Consider the following 23,709-nt stretch of genomic DNA (forward strand, 5'->3'; position numbering starts at 1 on the left):
AAAACTTTAAATTAAGGTATTACAAATATGTTTTAATATATGGTTTTGAATATAATAAATATTTATTTTTTAGGTTTTGTCCACCACCTGGCCCACTGTATTGTTTGAAAAATTTCAATAAACATGAGATGACTTAAATACGTGGAATAACGGACTTACCATGATCCGTATACTGGTCATGATAAGGGGTTATCCATAAAGGACGTCATTCAGAATTTAAATACTAACCAGAAGTAGAAGTTTATTGGCTCCTTTCCACGAAGATTTTGATTAAACATAAGGCACAATGATACTCTAAAAGCCTCTACACACGAGAGCCGTTATTCTCCTACTTCTTGCCATTAGTTAAATTTACCGTGACTTCATTAATGGATGAGCCCTAAGTCTATTCTACTCCGACAATTTTAATAATTTCGCTTTATTTCAATTAATTTTAAAAAAGAGCAAAATATAAAAGTTTTTGCTTTGAGTTAACAATTTATGTTCAATAGTTTATAGCTTCTATAAAAAACAGAACAAAATTAAAAAAAAAACAGGGAGGGACCTTATTATTTTTTTCTTTAATAAGTTTCTATCAGTTTTTTTTTCAGACCATTTGCAGCTTATTAGGACTCTGGCCCCGATAATTTTGAAGAAAGTTAAAGTTTGCATGTTAAATCTTTTTTCTATAAGAAAGTTTTCACTTTTATGCGTGTTAAACGCACAGGCTTAACTAATTACTTAAGCACATTAATAATGTAAGTATCTCTATCATGACATATGCGCAACATATTTCTAACGGTGTTTACATGTTTCTAGAAATTTTAAAAACTTTAGTTTGTTATAGTATGTATTATCTTTATATATATTATGCATATAATATCCATAGACCTTTAAAAATGTTTTACTTTGTATTCTAGAAAATTAGAAAAGGTTTAAAAAAATAAATTAAGTGTGTAAGCAAAAGGATTTAAACCCACACGAAACACTTCAACCACTTTGGCATGTTTTATCACCTTTTAAAACTGCTTAATAAATCAAAGACTTATTAAACTTTATAAAACAGCATATAAATGCTATAATAGTAAAAGAGAACTAGCGAAAAATTGGTTCGAACACGAAAAAAAAATGGTATAAAGCTGCAATTTTGCAGACAGTTTTTGGATGAGCGTAAAAAAATGCCCCGTTGATTGCGCTACGGAAACATTCTTTTGGGACGATTCAGGGTAAAAAAAGCAGGTCAATTTTGACAGCATCAAAATATCATAAACTACATATCGTTTAATAGAAAATTTTATGCTGATCGATATTTGTATAAAAATTATAACTTGAAAACAATTATTGTTTAAGTTATTTACGTTTAAAAGTGTAAAAGCCTTAAAATACTATATTTTTTTGTTTTCAAAACATAATAACTTTTGTCTGTGCGTAGCTTTAAATCGGAAAAAAAAATGTGAAAAGAAATATAATCGTTTAAAACAACTCGAAACTTTAATGTAAATTTCTTTAAAATTTCGATATCCGATATTTTACTTTTTTCAAAACAAATCATCAAATAAATTTCTATTGTTTTCAATTTCATCACTTAAATCTTCTTCAATTTCAAAATCCTAAAAATGTAAAACAACCCTATCACAAAAATAGCTAATATATATTTTGATATATTTTAAGAAGATTATGTGCGTAATGAAAAAAATAAAATTTACAAGTTTGTAGACGAACACCTATGTTTTCAGCCTCATCGCAGTTGAGAAGATCTTCATCCTTGACTGACACAACACTTGTAGAAAATGAACATAGATTTCTGTCATCAATATTGAATGGATTTCTTACAGCAAACCAGTCAAAAAACAACTCACAATGTTCATATTCACATACTAATCTTTTAATACCCATTTCTTTATTGTTTTCCATAACTCCGATGTCAAATCCAGATAATTTATGCATTGCTTCATGAACACTTGCAGAATAACAGGTGATCATTGTTCATAGGTTGCGTACATTTTCATCAAATCCTCTCCCTCTAGTTAAACCACCATTGCATTTAAAAGAACGCATCAGGGTCTGCTCAATTACAAGATCAGAAGATAGGCCAGCCCAACACCTTGCAGAACGGCGCACTGCGTGACGACCATCTAAAAATTGTTGGTGTAATCACGGATTTGTTTCTGAAAGATATTGCATTTCTTGCAAGTATAACCTAGAACACTTGGCATGTTTGAATGTCCTGATGCAGCAAATAAGTTAGGCATTTCTGAGATTGCTTGAAAATGCAAATACCAGTTACAAGTTCTCTCTGCAAATAAAAAATCTTTAATGATACCAATATAGTATATGTACAAAATCCAAAGTTTTGCAGTGGATGATTCATATAACTTATTTTCTGTATAGGCTATTATGGCACATTCAATATTTTTGAAAGCATTTGTATTACCAAGTCTAATTAACTCTTCCTTGTTTATACCATTTTGGATTGCCATTTTATATGTGTCACGTCCGGATATAAATAGTTTTGATTCGTCAACTAAAATATCTATAATATAACTCATCAATGCAATCTGGACCAACATGTAATTTCTTAAGGCTCTTGCAACAGCCTTTCCTTTAGGCATATGCTCTTCAAACTCTTCCAGACCAGCTCTGCCATTAATTTTCCAAAATGCTAATTTCCAAGAAAACTCATCATTGTGTGAGTTGACATATTAAAATTTAGGTTCTGATCTTTTATAACACTGAGCGCTCTCTGCCACAAAGGCTGATCAAACGTAACGCAGGGAGTAACTATGTTATATTTATTAGCTTCATCAATAATGAACATCTGAAGAATTTAAGTCAATGATAGGTAAAATTTAATGGATGCTTTTTCATAAGTTGTTTTTGATTGTGATGTAGTATGCATCATGTAACTTGACTAGTTTGAGTGAGGATTATTTTTTGAACTAAAAAACCATACTTAATAAGACCAAGATTCATTTTGGGCGCAAGACTTCAGATTCAATTTCTTTTATTGGTTTAAAACTTACATTTATTAAACCGTGATAGCTTGATCCGTGTTAAGGCGTTATTTTTTAAAACACATCAAATAAATTTTTAATAACTTTGTGTTTCAAACGCAATATGCTTTCATAATTGCATTTAGAACAAGGACATATTGATATTAAACCCATTCCATGAAATGTTCTTTTTCCACTCAATGTGCGAATGTTGTGATCTACATTATCAGCCACCTAATGTAGCAAGTTCGGCTCTTGTTATTGCGCAATGTCTACTCTACTAACTGCAGCAGATAACTTGAACAACTTCACTTCATCGGAGGATTTTGAAAATCCAAATTTGTAAAGGTGTTTCATAAGCCATTTTGTTCCAAAAGATTTATCAATATCTATGCCAATTCCAAATGGAATTGGTGCATAGATCTTAGTCGTGAAGCTTGAGCAATCCAATGTCCTAAACTAATTTGTTGAAGCTTTACAGAAATTAAATGGCTTAGGAATAGTTGTAAACTCTTTGGAACCCATTTGAGTCCATATTCAATATCACCCATATCCTCTAGTGACAGATATACAGTTTTATTTACATCTATTTCTCTGATTTTGCTCTTAATTATAGTTGCAGCAGTAGCAATAGTATCACTTTTAGTGTGATTTTTCTTTTTTTTGAAATTTTGATATAATAAAAGAAGCCATATCTCTGAAACAGACTAAATTAGATTGACTAAAGAGTTTTCCAAAATAAATATGATCACCATTAAAAATATGTTCAAGTAATTTTTGTTTTAAAGATTTTTTTGAGTAATACCGATAACCATTATTAAGTTTTTTCATCTTAATGTGCACATCGGAAAGGATATAAAGTTCGCAGTCAGTTCCTACCTCTAACCAGAAACAGAGTTTTTCAACATTTTCAAACATAGTGAGATGTAATGGGCGTCCGCGTTGGTTATCGCTTTTAGTTTTAAAAGCGATAACCAACGTGGAATTTTATCATTTTTTGAGTTTTTAAGGGCATTTTCAAATAATCGGCGCGAGTAGAAATTCACAAATCATTAACTATATAATTACTCTCTATTCAAAGAATGTTCAATTGTTTTGTTAATCAATGGTATGGTCTCAACTTTAGCAATTGTTGAATGTTTGTGGTCTACTTTTTTAGTGCAAAGAAAATATTTTGATTTCCAATCAAATACCTCTTCAAAGAGGATCGTAGTTTCTTTCTTGGTACAGATAATGATTGATCTTTACGACAATCCACAAACTTTCTTCTACAGCTATGATGAACTAGAACTGTTGTATTATTATGCGTGTTCTGTCGCAACTGGTCTTTAAGATAACTAAAAATGTGCAAAAACACCTTTTTTAATAACAAACAATTTTTCAATTATACAACCAAATATATGTTTGATTGTGTAAATAAATAAATGAAATGATTCAGCAAAACGTCATTAATGAATATGAGTTATTATGTGCCAACTGAAGTTTTATCAAACTGCGCGAAAAATCTTTTTTGTAATTTTGTTTGTTTAAACAAATTTCAACATGCACAGTTGATTCATACTGCATTCTTCGCTTAATCAAATCAATATTTTGAGACCTTTTCCATATACTTTGACGAAGACTTTTACTACATGTAACAATTATCATTTTACATTTCAATCAGACGCAAACTTTTTGTAGTAAAACTAAATTATTCCACTCATACAAAAATGTTTCATTGAAAACAATTGTTATGAAAACAAAAGAAATGATAAATTTTTTTGCAGTAAAAAATTATCTTTTGAAAACGAAAACCCTAATTAAGTTTTGTACGGCCTAATCTTTTATCGATTTTACACTTTTCAAACGTAAATAACTTTGAAATAATTGTTTTCAAGTCATAGTTTTTATATAAATATTAATGAGCATAAAATTTTCTATCCAACGAAATATAGTTTATGATATTTTAATGCTGTCAAAATTGGCCAATTTTTTACCTCAAATTGCCCCAAAAGGAATGTTCACGTAGCGCAATCAACGGGCGTTTTTTAACACTCATCCAGAGACTGTCTAGTTCCTTTATGGAAAATTTCAGCTTTATACTATTTTTGTCCTGGTCAACTCGTAATTCTCTCCGACTACTTGGGAATGGTCCAACTTAACCAGGGTATGACTTAAGCGGATGATTTTACAGTAAGTTGATAGAGAATGTTCAAGGGGAACAAGGATTAATAGAGAATGTTCAAGGGGTTGATAGAGAATGTTCAAGGGGAATTCCGTCTGACTTAGCAAAAGTTCGACTTATTCAGGGTCCGAGTTAACGGGATTCAACTGTATATATGATTAATACTTTATATAAAAAATCATTAGCAGTGATTTGTTACTTTATTTAAATGCGTTTTAATAATATAAAAACATAAGTAAAAATCAAAATTATTAAATTCAAACGGCTTCTCCACAAAATCTTTCTTCTTTTCGATTGTATTAACTTTAATGATTCTTATATAAAATTTATTAAAGAGACTTTTATCCTTCTTTAAAGTCGTTGCTTATAAAATTTAATTTTTAATTGAATTTATTATAACAGAAAGATCCTCCTGTTTATTAATTTTTACTTGCTTTCAACAAAAAAAAGAATAACTAAAAAAATAAAAAAAAAAAAATCATAATATATATATATATATATATATATATATATATATATATATATATATATATATATATATCAGTTACTGATAAGAATAATATCAGGCTTTGATTATTCTTTGTTCTCTAAAAAATTTCGATTTGTCAAAAACTAGGTTTTCGTTTATAAAACAATAGTATAAAACTTATACTACGGTTTTATAAATAAAAACATCAATGGGGCCCTTATGGTAGCAAAAAATTTGGCAAAAATAAGAACCCTTAATCACAGTTATTTTCTATAAAAGTATAGTAAATTTCTAATAATGTGCATGCAAATTTCCAAATCTTTGGTCCATCTATTTATTCGACACGTCTCCATAAGCAATCTATACGCAAGGTTTTTAAAATTTAGCAATCCTAAATTGCAGCGTTGATTGATTGCAGCGTTGGTTACAGAAAATAAAATAGTTCAAACCACTTTATTTTCTGTACATTATTGCTAAAATGGATTTATGGTTATGGTAACCATATATGATTTGTATTTTATTGTTTAAAGAGCATAGCCATTAACACAAAATTAAAAATCAAAGATTTTAATTTTAGTTTTGAAATATGTTATATATTTTATTTTATTATAATATAATTTTTTTTAATTATATTTAAAAAAATATTTTTTGAAAAATGAGAAATTTTTTAGATAACCTTTATTTTACTATATATTTTTTATAAATACAAAAAGCTGAAATATAATGTTTACTAAGAAATAATAAAATGTAAAAAAAAAAAATCTCCTGCCCCATATTTCTGAGCCTCTCTGGTTGGGAAACACTGGCTTTTGATAAACAAAAACATTATAATTATTATAAGGTTCTGAATGCCTTAAAAAATAATAGTCATAAGTAGCGGACTCCTTGCAACGTGCAAAATAATATTGTATCAGTACATTTTTATTCTTTCCAGGGCTTTGGGCTTATTTAAAATATTATGTATGACTCGGGAAAAACATGAAATTTAATGTTGTTTTTTTGTAATAGATTTGTTTTTCAGTCTCTTACTCAAGATAATTTACTCTACCATTAATAAATAATATAAGGCTGCTTTATGATGTCTTTGTATATTATATAAAACATTTTATATTTTAATCGTAGAAATAATTTATTTTTATTAATAATTTATATTTTATTCGTACAAATAAACTATATTTATAGAAATATACGTAGAAATATTCGTAGAAATATACTATATTACATTGTCTTTGTAAAGTTGATATAAACAAAAAATAGTTATTATTATATGCATTTTTATGTGTTTTAATTGTGCAACTGATTTATAGTAAGGCCCAGGACCTTCAGACATGGCAGGAGGCCTGGGGAAATCCTCCCCAACCTCCTTGGCCAGTCTGACCCTGTTCCTTCCATCTTTTATTTCCAAACCCCTTTGTATTAAGCACCCAAGAGTATATAAATATATATGTGTGTGTGTGTGTGTGTGTGTATATACATATATATATATATATATATATATATATATATATATATATATATATATATATATATATATATATATATATATATATATATATATATATATATATATATATATAGTTCTATAGTTTGTTGGCTTTAGGAAGAGCGGAAGGAAAAAAGTGATTCTTACGCCAACACATACGTCACTTTTAATTACTTTTGACTTTCGTCCAACATTTCCGTGTTGGACGAAAGTAAAAACCATTAATTTAATTACAAATTAATCGTTTTTTAAAAAAACCACAAAAACGCAAATTTAATTGACCAGAATGTTTTTAAAAACATTCTGAATGTTTTTATAACATTTTGAATGTTTTTAACAATATAAACAATGTTTTTATTTTTATTTTTTTTAATAAAATGTTTTTATTTTTATTTTTTTTACTGTAAATCATGCGCAGAGTGTTGCTACATCGACTATCTTATAGCCTGACTCGCAAGGGAGTGCTGCTACATCGACTGACAAATAGCCTGACTCGCAAGGGAGTGCTGTTACATCGACTGACAAATAGCCTGACTCGCAAGGGAGTGCTGCTACATCGACTGACAAATAGCCTGACCCGCAAGGGAGTGCTGCTACATCGACTGAGGGTTTGGTTGGGGCAGGCAGTCTATCATTATTAAAAAAAAAAAAAATTCCGGTCTTGCATTTTAATTTTTACTTTTTGTCAACAAAATATCGAAAAAACTTTCGGACAACATCTCTGTGTTATATATATATATATATATATATATATATATATGTATATATATATATATATGTATATATATATATATATATGTATATATAAATATATATATGTATATATATATATATATATATATACATATATATATATATATATAAATATAAATATATATATGTATATATACATATATATATATATATATATAAATATATATATATATATATATACATATATATATATATATATATATATATATATATATATATATATATATATATATATATATATTTATAACTACTATTCAATATCAAAAAACAGATTGCTTTATATACATATACAGCAATCTGTTTTTTGATACTTAACAGTAGTTAAAGGTAATAGTTAGTGGAAGGCAATTTCTGGCTTTTTGCAGTTTTTATTTTGTTCTGCTTACTAAAAAACAACAACGCTTAATAGTTTTGTTTTTTAAAAAAATAGTTTTTTGTTTTAAATTTTTCCCACCCACCCTACCTTTTTGTCCCTTGTTTATTAATTTTTACTTCTTTTCAATAAAAAAAACACATCTCAAAGTTAATAATCAAATTCGAAAAATGTGTATATTCTGTGATTATCAATCAATATTATAAAAAAAATTTCCAAAAATTAATAAATGTTCTTTTTGGTTCATAGAGCACCGCGTATTAAGTATGTATTATATATATAAGCACTGCGCATTAAATTATCTATTTGGCTAACCGATTTATTTTATTTTTTTAATTTTTCAAGTCTGTATTCTAGTACTGAATTCTGGATAGTAAACTACCCTTAAGTGCTTAATACACGTGAGGGGATGTTTATTAATTTTCATAAATTTTTCCCCCCCACCTTATGTTTATGAAGACTAAGATATAGTTGTAATGATAATGATATAATCTTATTATATAAGTTTTATACGAATATAATGATAAAAGCATTTTAAATTTAAAAACGTATATAATGATAAAAGCATTTTAAATCCCATTGAAATATATTGAAATCATTAAATTGATATCCTATTAAATTGGTTTGTCAAAAATTAGGCTTTTGTTTATTTCTCACCATAGTATAAAACCTATATAAGCATATTAAATCCTATTGAAATTATTATTAATGGTATTAAAACTGAACAGCTGTTTAAAAAATGCACATTTGACTGCAAGCTACTCTAGCATTAAAATTGTTTTATTTGTGTTCTGTAAAAAATTTTCGCTCACCTTTTTATTAAGACACCCCTCCCCCCTCTATTAGATTTGGACTAAAATCTTCTCTCCCCCTCCCCCCCTTTTCTTGTATTAGGCACCTGAGAGTAGGTATGATGGACTGTCTTTATCGTATCCAACAAAGTAACTTTGAATGTTTTGTGGTTGTAACTTTTCAGCATTATGTACATATGAGTAACAATGATCCAAATAAGTTTATCTAGAAATGTTTGGCTTTAAACCAGTTACTAATCCATATAGTGTACCTTTAACTTGTTGCACATAGCATTGATTTCTTATATATGTTGCAGTGCTAACTGCCTAAGTCCATAGGTTTTGGAAGTTTTAATTTAATAATCACGGCTTTTGCCATGTCAAATAGTGAACGCCAACTCCTTTCTGTGGTTCAAAAATTATTTTTTTTTCTTTAAATTTTTTTGAAAAATATTTAAATCCATTATCACTGCGAATACATTAAATATTACTAGATGAGAAAGTGTTATTATAAAAACTAAATGTTTTATCCTTTCCATATGGAGTAATATCTGCTAGAAATTTGTCATCAACTTTCATAGCATCACTTTTTTGATGTAAAAAATATGTCAACAAACAACTTAAATAACACTATGTAACAAATTTTCCCTTTGTTCTATTCCTGGATTGAAAGTGTGTTTTCCTAATCCGTTATGCCTAGGACAGAAAGGAAAACGTTGTTATTTCAGACCGGGACAATAAAATGTGGAAAATTGCGTGTTTTTGAGAATATTCTCAATTTGCTTTTAATGCCGAGCTTCCTCCTATAACATTCCAGAACTGCTAGAGCTCTCCAGATGTTTCTACAATTCTCCTAAACACTCTAGAATGCTCAAGAAACTTCTAGAACTTTCGAAAAACTTTCAGAACTTTTTAGAACGTTCTTGAAAAAAAAGTAGCTGTACAAGTATGGAAGCACAGGTGTCTTGAACCAAGATTCCAATTCGTGTTATGGCAGACTAAAAGTATAACAGTTCTTAGTTGAAGAGAAGTTATTTATTGGATATGGTATTAAGAGGTTGTTTTTATCCAGCTGATTCATTCTAGTATGTGTGCAGACAATTCATAAAGATAAAAGCGAAAAAGTATTTCGTGGAAGCAGGTCGTATAATGTGCAAAGTCTACAAGGCAAACTTCGGCGTGCTGGTTGAGGACCAAGACAAAGCACCGCATTTCACATGCGAATATTGGAAGAGAACACTAAAAAGTAAACTGAACAGTTGCTTCTAGTAAACCCAAAAAATCGTCTCACCGGCAAAAATGCTTCTCAGATTGTTTATCCGGATATATCTTCCATAGTGCTAGTACCACACAGGCCCAATCTGCCTGTTCCGACTCCTCCCAGGTGGTATTGGCCATCTTCAGGAAACATTAGCAAGTCAGATAGCGAAGCAAATACTGGAGATATGGACTTTGATTTTGTAGATGAAGTTGGAGATAGAAAGTTGTACTCCCTAACCAGAAAGAGGTGAATGGTTTAATTAGGGATAGCGGCTTATGAAATACCTCTGTCTCTATGACAGCAGTGGCACAAAAGCGTATTATTGCTCAAAGGGCTGGCCTCAACGGACCTTGTTTTCTGTTGGAAAGAGCAACATGAAAAGGGAGCCACTGATAGAACCTCATAAAGTGCTTATGCCACATCTGCACATCAAGTTAGGCCTCATTAATTCATTTGATTTTGCTCTTGACAAGGAGTCAGCAAGATTTCAATACCTCTAAGATCTTTTTCCGAAAGCTGTCCGAGGCTAATGTCAAGACTGGTATATTTATCGGACCACAGATCAAAAAGATTATATAATGTGAGATTTCGTAAAGCTGTTGAACAGGACAAAGGGAGCAGCTGGGAGCAGTTTTGTTTCAGTTGTTCAGGGCTTCCTAGGTAATCACAAAGCTGAAAACTATGTGGAGTTGGTGCAGACTCTCATAAAAAATTACGCCAAAATGGGATGCAAAATGTCTCTGAAAGTCCATATCCTTGATTTGCATCTCGACAAATTCAATGAGAATGTGGGCGCCTAATCCGGGGAGCAAGGCAAGCGTTTTCATTAAGATATATTGGACTTTGAACATCGTTACCAAGGACAGTATAACAAAAACATGAAGGGGGACTACATTTACGCAAGAGAGCAATTCAAAATACTCTGTGGATAAGTTGGTATATTTGTAGTTTGTAGATTCTTGAGTCACAGTTACCTGTTTATTACTGTTTTTATGCAAAAAGGTTGTAACTGCACCTCTCTTTTTAGCTATATTGGTTTTACTTGTACCATCAGCTAATTAATTAAAGTGTTCTTAAGGATTAGAAGAATCATCGATATAAGTAAAATGTTCATCATTTTTTACTCTGGGTGATCGTACCACAGTGTACCAGAATTTATTTTTTTTATATCTTTATATTGCTTCTCAATTATTTTAAACTTTTTTTATTTTTTATTTTTATTCTGATTTCCTCCCAATAAGGCTGTAATCACTATTAAGTTGAGAGTTACTAGAAAAAAAAGAATATTTTTATTAAAATATATAAAAAAGAATTATTTTAAACTTTTTATTTTTTATTTTTATTCTGATTTCCTCCCAATAAGGCTGTAATCACTATTAAGTTGAGAGTTACTAGAAAAAAAAGAATAGATTTATAGAGCAAGAAAACGGTTGATAGATGACTTGAAAAGTTTTAGGTTATATGAGTCAAGAAAACATGAAGATGGGAGAGAGTTCCAAAGAGTTGAAGTGCGTTTAAAAAAACTAGACAAATAAAAATTTTTAGAGTATGTAGGAATAGATACAGTAAATGAATGAGACTATGCTGTATGACGAGTTAAGCGAAAGTGAGTTTCAGTTGATAGAACTAAAGATGATGGAGCTAGAGGTCCATGCGCTTTTGAAACTTATGGAGAAGACCAGCATGCCAAACTTAATCAAAAGCTTTAGATATGCCAAGAGCAATAGCCCTAGCCCCTCCGCCTCCATCTAATGCTTGATAGAATCTTTCAGTTACAGCAGTTTGCAATTTTAAAAGGGATAAGTATGCTTTTGTACATTATCAACAGTCTTAGCTTTGTCCTTTTTTGTTTTCTGCAAGATTTATCATTGTGAGTATTTGATCTACAATAATTACACCACATTTTTGTCTTGCTTTTTTTTTTGACATTTAGATAACTTGTGGCCAATAGTTCCAGAAGTATAACAAGTCAAAACTTTCTTTATATTACCCCCACTAGTTTTGAATTTCATTAATTTGCTATCTGAATGTTGGGAATTTGTTCGTGTGTATTCTGTTTCTTTAAAACTTCGTTAAGCCTGCCAAATTTTCGAAAATTAATACTAGTTTTAGATTGGGTAATTATAGCTACAAAAGCTCTATATTCGTCAGATACAAAAGCTCTATACAGATCTTTTTAATACCATAGCAATAAGCAACTATCGTTTCTATTTTCGCCAGCTGTATTAAATGCAGTGGCTGATTTTTTGTGTTCTAATAATGTAATTAGTTATGGACTCGTTGGTAAACTTTTGTAAACTTGTTAATTGATTATATAAAGTTATAATTCAAGGTAGAAGTGTAATATCTTTTAGGTAATATATTACTTGCATCAGCGTAATATCTTTATGATTTTAAAGGCTTCTTTATTTCTATCTTGAGTAATTAAGTCACTCTGACGTCAAACGAAAACAATCGCACCGGCACACAGTGGGCCAGTAGGTGGACAAAATGGGAAAAATTTTAGTTGTCTAATCTTGAAAACCTATTTAATTTTAGTATCTACATATATTAGGAGAAATCTATTGATAATTTATTTATATTAAATCCCTTAGTTACCAGGACTCTAAGCATTTGAATATTGAGATAAAATAAAAAAAATAAAAAATTATAAATAAGTAATTAACGGTGACATCAACGTTGTGTTATATTTCAATTACATCTACGTTTTTGAAACAAAAAATTAGTACATGTTATTTTAGAGTATTTAGAGATAAGAAAAACCAATGTGTGAAATAAATTTGTTATAGCATGTTATCTCAGTTATACTTTGAAAATCACAGATTAAAAAAAAAAATTTCTTAAGAAACTTATTTTTTGCCGCACAATAACTAATAATTACCACAATTTGCCATGTGTTGTCTTATATTTATTTGAGCCATATCATGCTTCAATCGAGTTTTAATTGATTGCTCGTCCCCTTAAATCCCCGTTCAGATTTTATGTATGTTTTAACTTGGTTGCTATGGTACTAAATTTTGCATAGCAACAACTCATTTTTACAATAACGTTGTTTTAACAGTATTTTACTTGCGCTAAATACACAATATTGGGGGTATGTATTAAAATGAGATTCAGAATTCTTATGAGGTTAACTTTTTTTGGTTACTATGGATACCTTACTTTGCATAACATAGCAACAACATATTTTCGGTAGTTGTTAGTAATTTAATTACTAACACTGACAGTAATTTAATTACTTTTAATTTTAATTACTAACACTTGTAGTAACTTAATTACTAACAAGTATTAGTAGTCCAGGCGGCATATATATTATAACATTTTACTTTTAAATACAAAATACTTGTTACAATAATTATTTAGATATGGTTTTGTTAAACATAGACATTCATAATTTTCTCCAAAAAAACAATCTTAGTATTTCAAAACAAAATATTACTGAAGATATATTAAAATTTATTCAGCCAAAATTTGCTGATTTTAAAGACGTTGATTTTAGACATGCTGTTCAACGATTTGTTTACTTGTATAAAAAAAAGTGGAAATCTGCAAACTATACTGTGAAAAATTTTGAAAAGAAGTTTGTGAACTGGCTTAATGAATATTTAATTGTCAGAAAAAAAGACAATGAACCAACTGCAAGTAGACGTGGTCGAAAACCAGTTGCATTTGATAATAGTTCTAATAAAACTAAAAAACGGCGTGTATCTTGTTTAATTGAATCTCATTCATCCAATGAATTATTTTTTGCTGCTAATAAAAAATTTAGAGATGAATCTGTTGTTATTGCTGCCAAGAATGTTTTAAATATATCAAATACAGATAAAGCAACTAAATATTCAGCAGACGAAGCACTGGCTTTCATAATTGATGCAAGTCTGACAAAAGCTTCCTATCAATTGATTAGAAGCGGAGCCTTGGAGAAAGAATATAACATCTACCCCGCTTACAATGATGTCAGAGATGCAAAATTGAAATGTTATCCTGCAAACATAACAGTGGAGGACTATTCAGCTTCAGTTCTTTTAAAAGATTTAATGACTCATACTTTGCAAAGAATCTGTGCAGTTCAGGAACCTGTGCTAAGGCACTTGATATTGAACGACAAAGCAATAAAAACAATGACACTAACGTGTAAGGCTGGTTTTGATGGTGCTACTGGCCAAAGCATTTATAAACAAGTTTTATCAGAACCCGACATTAACAGAGAATTAAAGCGTGAAGAATCATTATTTATTACTTGTCTTGTCCCATTGGATTTGACTGGATTTAACAACAGCAACGAAAAGGTGCCTTTTTGGAGAAATCAAAAGTCGTCCTCCACAGCCTATTGTAGACCCATAAGATTTGCATACAAAATGGAATCCAAGGAATCTGTGATTGAAGAAGATCAGTACATTAAAAGTGAGATAGAAAGCTTGGGTATGATTTTATTAGAGGTTTGCGGATCTTCTATTGAAGTGAATTGTATTATTGAACTTACAATGATTGATGGGAAGGTTCAAATAATATTATCTGAAAAAAATAACTCATACCAATGCTGTTCAGTGTGTCGTGTCTCTCCAAAAAATATGAATAGTCTTGATATCCTTAATATAGATTATACTAACAGAGAGTTCAAATATGGTCTTTCCAGTCTTCATGCATGGATTCGATTTTTTGAGATGTTATTGCACATTGCATATAAAAAAGAAACAAGAAAGTGGCAAGCAAGATCTAAAGAACACAAAGAAAAGGCATCTGTAGCTAAACAAAAGATTCAGACTGATTTTATGAACAAAATGGGACTTGTTGTTGATTTCCCTAAAAGTGGTGGTTCTGGAACATGTAATGATGGCAATACCTCAAGGCGTGCTTTTGCAGCATATGAACAAACAGCTGAAATTCTGGGTATTGACCAAAACCTTATATTCAGATTTTACATTATCTTGGTAACGCTCTCTTCAGGATATGAAATAGACTGCTTAAAGTTCAAGGATTATTGTTTTGACACTTTTAGACTATATGTGTCCCTTTATCCATGGTATTACATGGCTCAATCAGTTCACAAAGTATTGATACATGGACATGACATAATTAAAAGCCTTACATTACCCATCGGACTTATGTAAGAGGAAGCTCAAGAGGCTAGAAATAAAGACTTTAAATCTTATCGCGAAAATTTCAGCCGAAAAACATCCAGAAAAGCAACAAATACTGATCTTATCAATAGACTCCTAGTTTCCAGTGATCCTGTTATTTCATCATTGCGTAAATCAACATCACACTAAACAAATCATAAAGCATTTCCTTCAGATGTTTTACAATTACTTAAACAATCTTCAAACGATATTATTGTTTTATATTTTTTTGATGTAATTTAAAATTGACAATGTTTTCTTGCACTATTTTTTGCTTTTATTATTCCTAAAACATTATTTACCTAAATACTCAATTGTTATTCAATATAGGTGGGTCAAAAATCCGATAAGATATTCAAATATCAATTTACCACTTTGTAACTAAGGAAAGTATCCGGTAACTAAGCAATATAAGTATCCATAACAACTAAATTTAAAAAATTATCACTTTTGTAAGAAGTGTGATCTCATATTGGTACTCATGCCAAATTTAGTGAATATAGCACTTATAAAAATCTGCAGATAACAAAAGTAGGTTGTTGCTAAGCAAAATAAAGGTATCCATAGCAACGAAATAAAAAAATATTACCTTCATAAAAAGCGCAGACATCATATTAGTACTCATACTAATTTTAGTGAATATAGCTCTAATATTAAATTAGTTATGAATTTTGTCCAGTAAAAGTGCATTCTGGCCCACTGTGCGGCAGTCATGTTGAATGAGGTAATAAGATTGCAAAGAATAAAAGGAAATCCTTAAAGAATTTTTGATAATTAAGAATGTTATAAGAAAATTATTATGAAGATGTGCCAAAAAAACGATGTAATTTTTATAACAGTGAAGAAATATGTACTAATATTTACGTCATGCGTTATTATAGCATATTTCTTTTTTTTTTTTGGAATTAAAAATTGATTTTGCAATAGGTTGTTGTTCTTTAATAATAATTAAACTACCATTAAAGATAAAAACATTAAAAAGCAATAATAAAAAAATTAATAACAACGTTAAAAAACCACCTAAGATTTTTCAGGAGGTAAAAAACTACATTAGGCAATGTTCGAGAGATAATAAATTGCTTAAAAGTCTGTATAAAATATTGAAATTTCACATCGCTAAAAAATTTACTTATGAGTCCATTTAGTTGGGAGGTTTAAAGCGTGTTTTACTAGATTATTTTTTACGAATTTTAGTTCATGGTCAACAGACATTTTTTTTGGTAAAATTATTTTTTACAAAGGCAATTTTAGTCACAAATTTTTTTTAATCAATATCCTTTTTTTTTTTCTAAACATTTTTTGTATTCATAGATTGTTAAAAAAGTTACCTTTTATTCTAGAAATAAAAAAATGTCAACTAATTGATATTTCCTGTAACCGTTGTATTTTATATCTCAAATTTGAGTTTTATGTTGTTTTTTTAGTTATGGAAGCACTGTTAAACAGATTACCTAATGAAAAACAAAAAATTATTAACTATGTTTCTGGGAAACATGAAAACTTTCACCAAATAGCCAATGACAACAATATTGATATTGATGAACACGGACGATTTCTCCAAACTCTTTTTGATAGATCACAACATTGCATTGAAACAATTTTAAAACATGCTGATACAGAAAAAATACAAAACATGGACTATCTACTAAGAATCTGTACAAAACAAAGTAACTTGTTTAGAGATAAAACCGATTCAAAACTACTAGAAAATTTAAAGAAACAAAACTTAACTGTAGGAAGTATGGTTGATGGTATGCGGAAATATTGTAAAATTAACCAACTAAGTTTTTTAGCATATGTTAAAGAAATAAAAAGAAATAGCCCAAACAAATTTTTTCAGATACAAAATATTTTTAAAAAACTTAAAGGCATTTCAAAAATCTCTGAACTTGATTCTTACTTTAAAATTTGTTTCTTGAATGTAAATATAGGTCAAGAGCCTATTCTCTCTTTTGATGACGCGTGTAGCCTTTCCAATGAGCTATCAAATATTTCATTAGAAGAATTACAAAAGTATGAAACCTTTTTCTGGTATATGGTGTTCCATTGGCCAACTCAATTAGAGGTTGAAAAAAAAAAGTTGCCTGCTACATATGACTTTCAAAGACTCATAAGATGTATTCAAAAATTAAAAGAAATCCACGATGACAATGCGAAATTTGTGTTAACAAAAAAAGAACAGCGGCATGCATTTAAACTTAATCCCATTTATTTCTTGAATAATGAAGAGCAGTATTCAAAACTTAAAGACGTAACACTGGACACCGACTCCACAGATAGAAAAAGTTATGTTGGTTCTGAGAGATTTCATGGGAGAATTAAAGACCAAAGTAACTTGGAATACTTTATATCAGGTGGAAAATCGCTTATTATACGATCAGCAAATTTAAGGTGTAATCGCGGCAGCAGTGCACAATATGTCACGTTTCACGTTGGCTTTACATTGGCAGGACCTGTTGCATACAAAATTGAAATCGATGATCGCATACAAAGGCTCAATGACGCAGAATAATTTTTTTTTTTTGTGTATTTGATATTTTGTTGGTACAAATATTTTTATTATTTCTAAATTATAATGAAATAAGAATATATAAGTAAAACAATTTTGTTATAAATTGATAATAGCTTTATGATAAAATAAAGACAATAAAATCTGCTATCAAAAGGGTTCTTGTAGTGTAAATTGTTTTAATTTCTGATGTGAAACTCATTTAATCAAAACTTCATATCATCAAAACTTCATATTCCATTTCGATAATTTTTTTTTCTTTAATAATATATACATAATTTATACTTGTGTATGATTTAATGTAGTTTAATAGAAGTGGCAATCTTTTTTAACAAGATTAAAGTTTAGTTTAAAAATTTAATACGAAGGTTTAAAAAAAACTTTACCTTGTTAAGAAAATTCGTATATTTTTTTGAACTTTGAAGATTAATAATTTAAAAAATCAATTCAACCTTAAAAAAAAAAAAGTTAAAATAAATTTTTTTACAAAGTATTTGCTTTAACTTTTTATTTGGTTTAGTATTTGTAATTATGAAATAATTTAATGTAGTTGTAAAATAATTTAAAATAATGTTTAGTATTTAGCATAATTACCTTTTTAAAATACAGATGCTTTTTATTCATAGCATCTGTATTTTCATTATTTAAAGTTTTGCACTGATGTTGCGAACAATATCATTGTTTCAACAACACTGATGTTTCCTTTTTGTTACATATTTTGATTTTATTTTAAAGCTAGTCTTCTCCCTAATACAGTTTAATGTTATATTGTTATTATTAAGGTTCCAAAATAATTAAGTTGTGGTAAACGATCAATTAAATGACCGTGTTTATTCATTTAAAAAAAAAAAAATATTCTCTCACTAATAAAATAAAATTTTTTAAAATAAGATGAAATTTTAAATGAAAAGGTTCATTTTTCCCTATCATTTCCATAATTTTATTTGACATAAACGCATTTTTAAATGAAAAAATGACTAAAGTAAATGCTTTTTAAAATAGTGTTATTTGGAATTAGATGAAAGTTATATATACACTGTGTCGCTGAACTAATTTTAGGTTAGAAAAAATTGCACAGAAAAACTGTTTTCTGAAAAAATGCTTTTACGAAAATCTTTTCAAGAAAGCTAAAAAAAACTATTATAGTAAAGAAATTACAAAAACAAATTCAATGTGAAAAAAAATATGGGATGTACTTAACAATATAATGGGAAGAAAGAAAATAAATTCGGCTGCACTACCTCAAAGAATAAATATCAATAAAACTGATATTTATTGTCCACAAGTCTCAAATGAGTTGATTACTTTACAAACATTGGTCCTAACCTTGCTAAAAAAATCATAACTACACCAAATTTTTTTTCAAAAATATCTTTAAATTTCGCGGTACTGCAAGATCGCGACTTTTCTCATAAAGAGTACGAAATAGCTTTTCCTTTTTTTAAAAAGAATAAATCACCTGGCTTTGATGACGTTTCTAGTAATATAGTTATTTCAAACAAAAACTACATCTCTAGACCTTTGTTCCATATTATAAAACTTTCAATAAAAGAAGGGATTTTTCCTGAAGCACTAAAGAATGTCAAATTTACAAAAATAACTATCAATCTGAAATCTCTAATTATAGACCTGTATCAATACGTTTTCTGTATCAATATGTTTTCAAAAATATTTGAACCTGTAATTTATAATAGAATCTCAGTGGCGTAGCTACCATATAGCAAGAGTAGGCAATACCTAGGATCCCACACAGACACGGAGCCTTTTGCCAGGGGCCCTTTTCCCTTAGTTACTTCGATTTTTTTCGAAAATTATGTCAAAATTGAATTTAAGTGATCAACATCCGTAACGGTAGCCATTGCATCTTGCTAAAATTAGATTATAAATTATTGACATCCGTAACCGTAGCCACTGTATCTTGTTAATAACTTTTAATCAAAATTAACTTTTTGCACTTACTATTATATAATTATTTTAATAGTTTTTGCTTATCCTGTTTGATCATTTGTAGTCAGATTTTGAAAACTATGACAAAATAATTTTATCTAACCTCTACTTAAATATGGATGGTTTAAAAAAATCAAAAACGATGATTGGAGCATATAAAAGTCAACTTAAAAAACAAAAAGAAGAAGAATTGAAAAAAATTACCAAAACTTGATTTCTTTTGCACCGAAAGAGAAAACAGTGTTGCAAATATATCAACGGCAGACAACAATGATGGAAAGGTCGAGCGGGGAATGGTGACATGATGGGGGCATGATGATGACATTAAATTAGCAGATGCTTTAGAAGAGAGTCAAGAGACAAATAGGAAAGTTTTAACAGAAGTACAAAGTGTTGATATTACAACTGATCTTGGGCAATACCAAAAGCAAACATTTCTGATGAAAAAAAGAGATCAATAATCAATCGTTCACCCCATAGACCAAAAGGATCGTTTCCTAAAGATCCTGCCCAACAAAATAGATGTTTTAGTGAAACTTATTATTATTCTATGACAAAACATAGTCCAATACCACGCACGTGGCTCTGTTATTCCACTGTTTTGGACGCTACATATGGTGAATCGTGCTGGCTGTTCTCATATATCAATAGTCAATGGCGTTCTGGTATAAGAGATTAAAAAAATTTGTCCCCACGCATAAAAACACATAGTTGTTCCCAGCAACATGTTGAAGCATGCGCAGTACACGAAATGTGAAAAAAAAATGAAACCATCAATGACAATGCTGAAGAACAAATAAGACTAAGGCCTCTTTTTGGAAGATGGTTTTGGAACGTTTAATACGTACAACAAAACACGCTAGCAAAAAATTCTCTAACATCTCATGGCCATCGAGAAGAATTTTTGGATGACTATAATGGAATTACTATATAATGGAAATTTTCTATCACAAATTACTTGCCAATTATGATGATGTTATGAAGCAGATACTAGACATCCCATCCGGTTCAATTAGAAATTTAAGTCCAACAATTCAGAATGAACTAATAGAGTGTTTGGGAGGAAAACTGTTAAAGGAATTAACATCTTAGATTAATGCAACGCCATTTTATACTCTGATGCTGGACACAACACAAGACATTACAAAAGTCGCAATATTTGGAATAATAATGAACTACCAACAAATTTCGAAATTAGTTAAACCTTTCTTGGATTTGATGAATTGAAGAACCATTCAGCAGAAGGTATGACTGATCAGGTAATGCAGATTCTGAAGGAAATGAATATTCCCATAGAAAATTGTTATGAGCAGGGTTACAATGGTGCTAATGTCATGAATGGTGTGTACAATGGTGTACAAACAAGAATTAAAAGGATCTAACCAAATGCAGAGTATTTGCATTGTGCCAGTCATATCTCAATTTGGTAATTAATGACTGCGTTTACGGCTACCGTGAAGTATAGTCATACTTTGCAACTCTTTAGAATATATATATATATATATATATATATATATATATATATATATATATATATATATATATATATATATATATATATATATATATATATATATATATATATATATATTGGAGACAGCCTAAAGAGGTGGGATCTTCTATCTTCATTCACTGGTGAGTCAGAGATTACCTTAAAAAAGCTGAATCCGGCTCGTTGGTCCGGTAGATTACAGTCTTTAATAGCTGTTAAAGTTCGCTTTAAGACAACCACGACAAAAAAATAAAACTTTTTGATGAGTTGGCCTTAGTTTATTGCGTTGATGACAAGGAACAATTGTTCAAAGTTGAAGTATTTTATTTTGTTTTGGACAAAATAAATGCTAAGATTAAGCAGCGTTTTATAGGGATGCAAAAAATTACAAACTTTTTTGGATTTCTTGAACCAAAAAACATTGTTAGTTTACTAGAAGCAGAGCTTTTAAAGTTATGCACCAACCTTAAAAACAATTACCCAGAAGTGATACCCTCTGAGTTTCAAATTCAGTTTCTACACTATTTTTCTAATAAAAAAGAATTAAATATAAAATGTCTATAAAAACTTTTTCAGAATTGCTTCTCACAAAGTACAACTGCTAAGAAAGTGAATTTTTTGAAATCTTTACTGCTTTATAGTTGTTCTTTACACTTCCAGTTACAGTAGCCACTGTTAAACGGTCATTTAACCAATTGAAAATTATAATGGGTTACAAAAGAAATTCTATTGGCCAAAGCAAGCTATGGAATCTTGCAGTCCTAGCTATTGAACAAGAGGCAGCAAAACTAGATTATACAGATTTTTTTTTTTTTTTTTAAAGTTATAAGTTTGCCGTTAAAAATAATTACAACTCTCGTATTGGTAAAATATACACATGGCGGGGGCAAGAAGAAGACAAAATAGTCTTATCGCCAAGCTCCCAATAATCCGTAAATAATATAGCTATCAAATCTTGTCATTAAAAAAGTTATCAAATATAAAAAGAAAGAAAAGAAAGAAAAAAAAAAGAAAAATTTTTTTTGTATTTTTTTTTTTATTATTTTTTTCATATATTTTTAAAAAAAAACAAAAAAAAAAAAACAAAAACAAACAAAGACAAAAAAAAACAACAAGTTTTTTAGTGAACTAAGTTTTTAAACCTTTGCAAATAAAATGAAAATATACTATACAATATTTTAAAGGCCAACAAATAAATATAGCTCTAGAAGAAGTCCTTCATGTTTTGATTAATTAAAATTATTTCTTTTAGTTTTGATTTAAAAGTATTTATGTTTGCAAGCGTTTTGATGTCATTTCTAATTACTTTACTCCATAGTTGTGGGCCTCTAGTTGTGATGGAAAACTTAGTGGCTTCAAAGTGATTTTTAGCTTGAACATAATTATTTTTTGCATGTCTAGTAAGGTATTTGTGCTGTATTTTTTTAAATAGCGTTTTAAAAATATTTGGTATCGTATCGTTATTGATTTTATGCATAAAAATTAAATTATGATATATATTTATTTGGTAAACATTTAAGATTTTTAGATTAATAAATAGTGGTTGTGAATGAGAGAGACGGTCTGCGTTGGATATTATTCTTATGGCATGTTTTTGTTTGTTAAATAGTTTGTTTAGTTTTTTTTTATTGGTGCTGCATCAAGCAATGTTAGCATAATTGAGATAACAATGAATAAAAGAAAAGTAGATATATTTTAAGCAAGTTTGATTTAGATAAGGTTTTACCTTATAAAGTATGCCAATATTTTTAGAAATTTTATTTTCGATTAGTACTTGTCTTCAGATCTTGTCAATGTTTTTGCAAACGCAAAAGCGAGAAAGAAAAACTTCTAATTAACAATATTCTAAACTTGCTACTTTTAAGTTGTAATACTGTATTTTCATAAACGACTAGCTTACGCACTTTTCTGCGTATTAAGTCATTTATTTTTAATTTTATTTTGTTAATTTGTTCAAATAATTTATTGATTTTCAACAAGAAACAAATGTAAAACTAAGAATACAAAATTACGAACACAATTTTACTTTTATAAATTACATTATGCCGAGTTAGGTCATGAAGCCCACCTTCAGGGGACTAGAGGCCCACCGGCAGGGGACTAGAAGCCCACCTTCAGGGGACTAGAGGCCCACCGGGATTGTTGCTTATGGGCCAAAAATTTCTAGCTACGCCACTGTAGAATCTATAACCATTTTAATGAAAATAACTTATTTTACACAAAACAGTTTGGTTTATGGAAAAACCTCATTCTTTTAAAAAAAAAACACTACAGAGTGATAAATAAAACCGATAATTAGTTAAAAAGCTACCGCACTGAAAGAAAACAATATGTTATTAGTATGAAATCAGGACAAATTAAAAGTTTATGCGGAG

The 23,709-nt window shown here is 29.2% G+C and overlaps 1 protein-coding gene across 3 annotated transcripts in view; it reads left to right on the plus strand.

Moving 5' to 3' along the window:
• Window positions 1–18,467, plus strand: part of LOC136081896 (sterile alpha motif domain-containing protein 9-like) — a 128,217-nt gene extending 109,750 nt beyond the window's left edge. For 2 of the 3 annotated variants that reach the window (XR_010639234.1, XR_010639235.1), the window contains exon 7: window positions 16,811–17,524. Coding sequence is in view for 1 of the 3 variants with exons in the window: in XM_065800278.1 (XP_065656350.1) it covers window positions 16,811–17,898 (1,088 nt within the window). In the remaining 2 variants the exon portion in view is untranslated. Of the gene's footprint in view, window positions 1–16,810 lie in introns of all 3 variants that reach the window. The other variant, XM_065800278.1, reaches the window with a different exon arrangement.
• Window positions 18,468–23,709: the final 5,242 nt, after the last annotated feature.

Source organism: Hydra vulgaris, chromosome 06 (genome assembly GCF_038396675.1).
Source record: "Hydra vulgaris chromosome 06, alternate assembly HydraT2T_AEP".
Lineage (NCBI taxonomy): Eukaryota > Metazoa > Cnidaria > Hydrozoa > Anthoathecata > Hydridae > Hydra > Hydra vulgaris.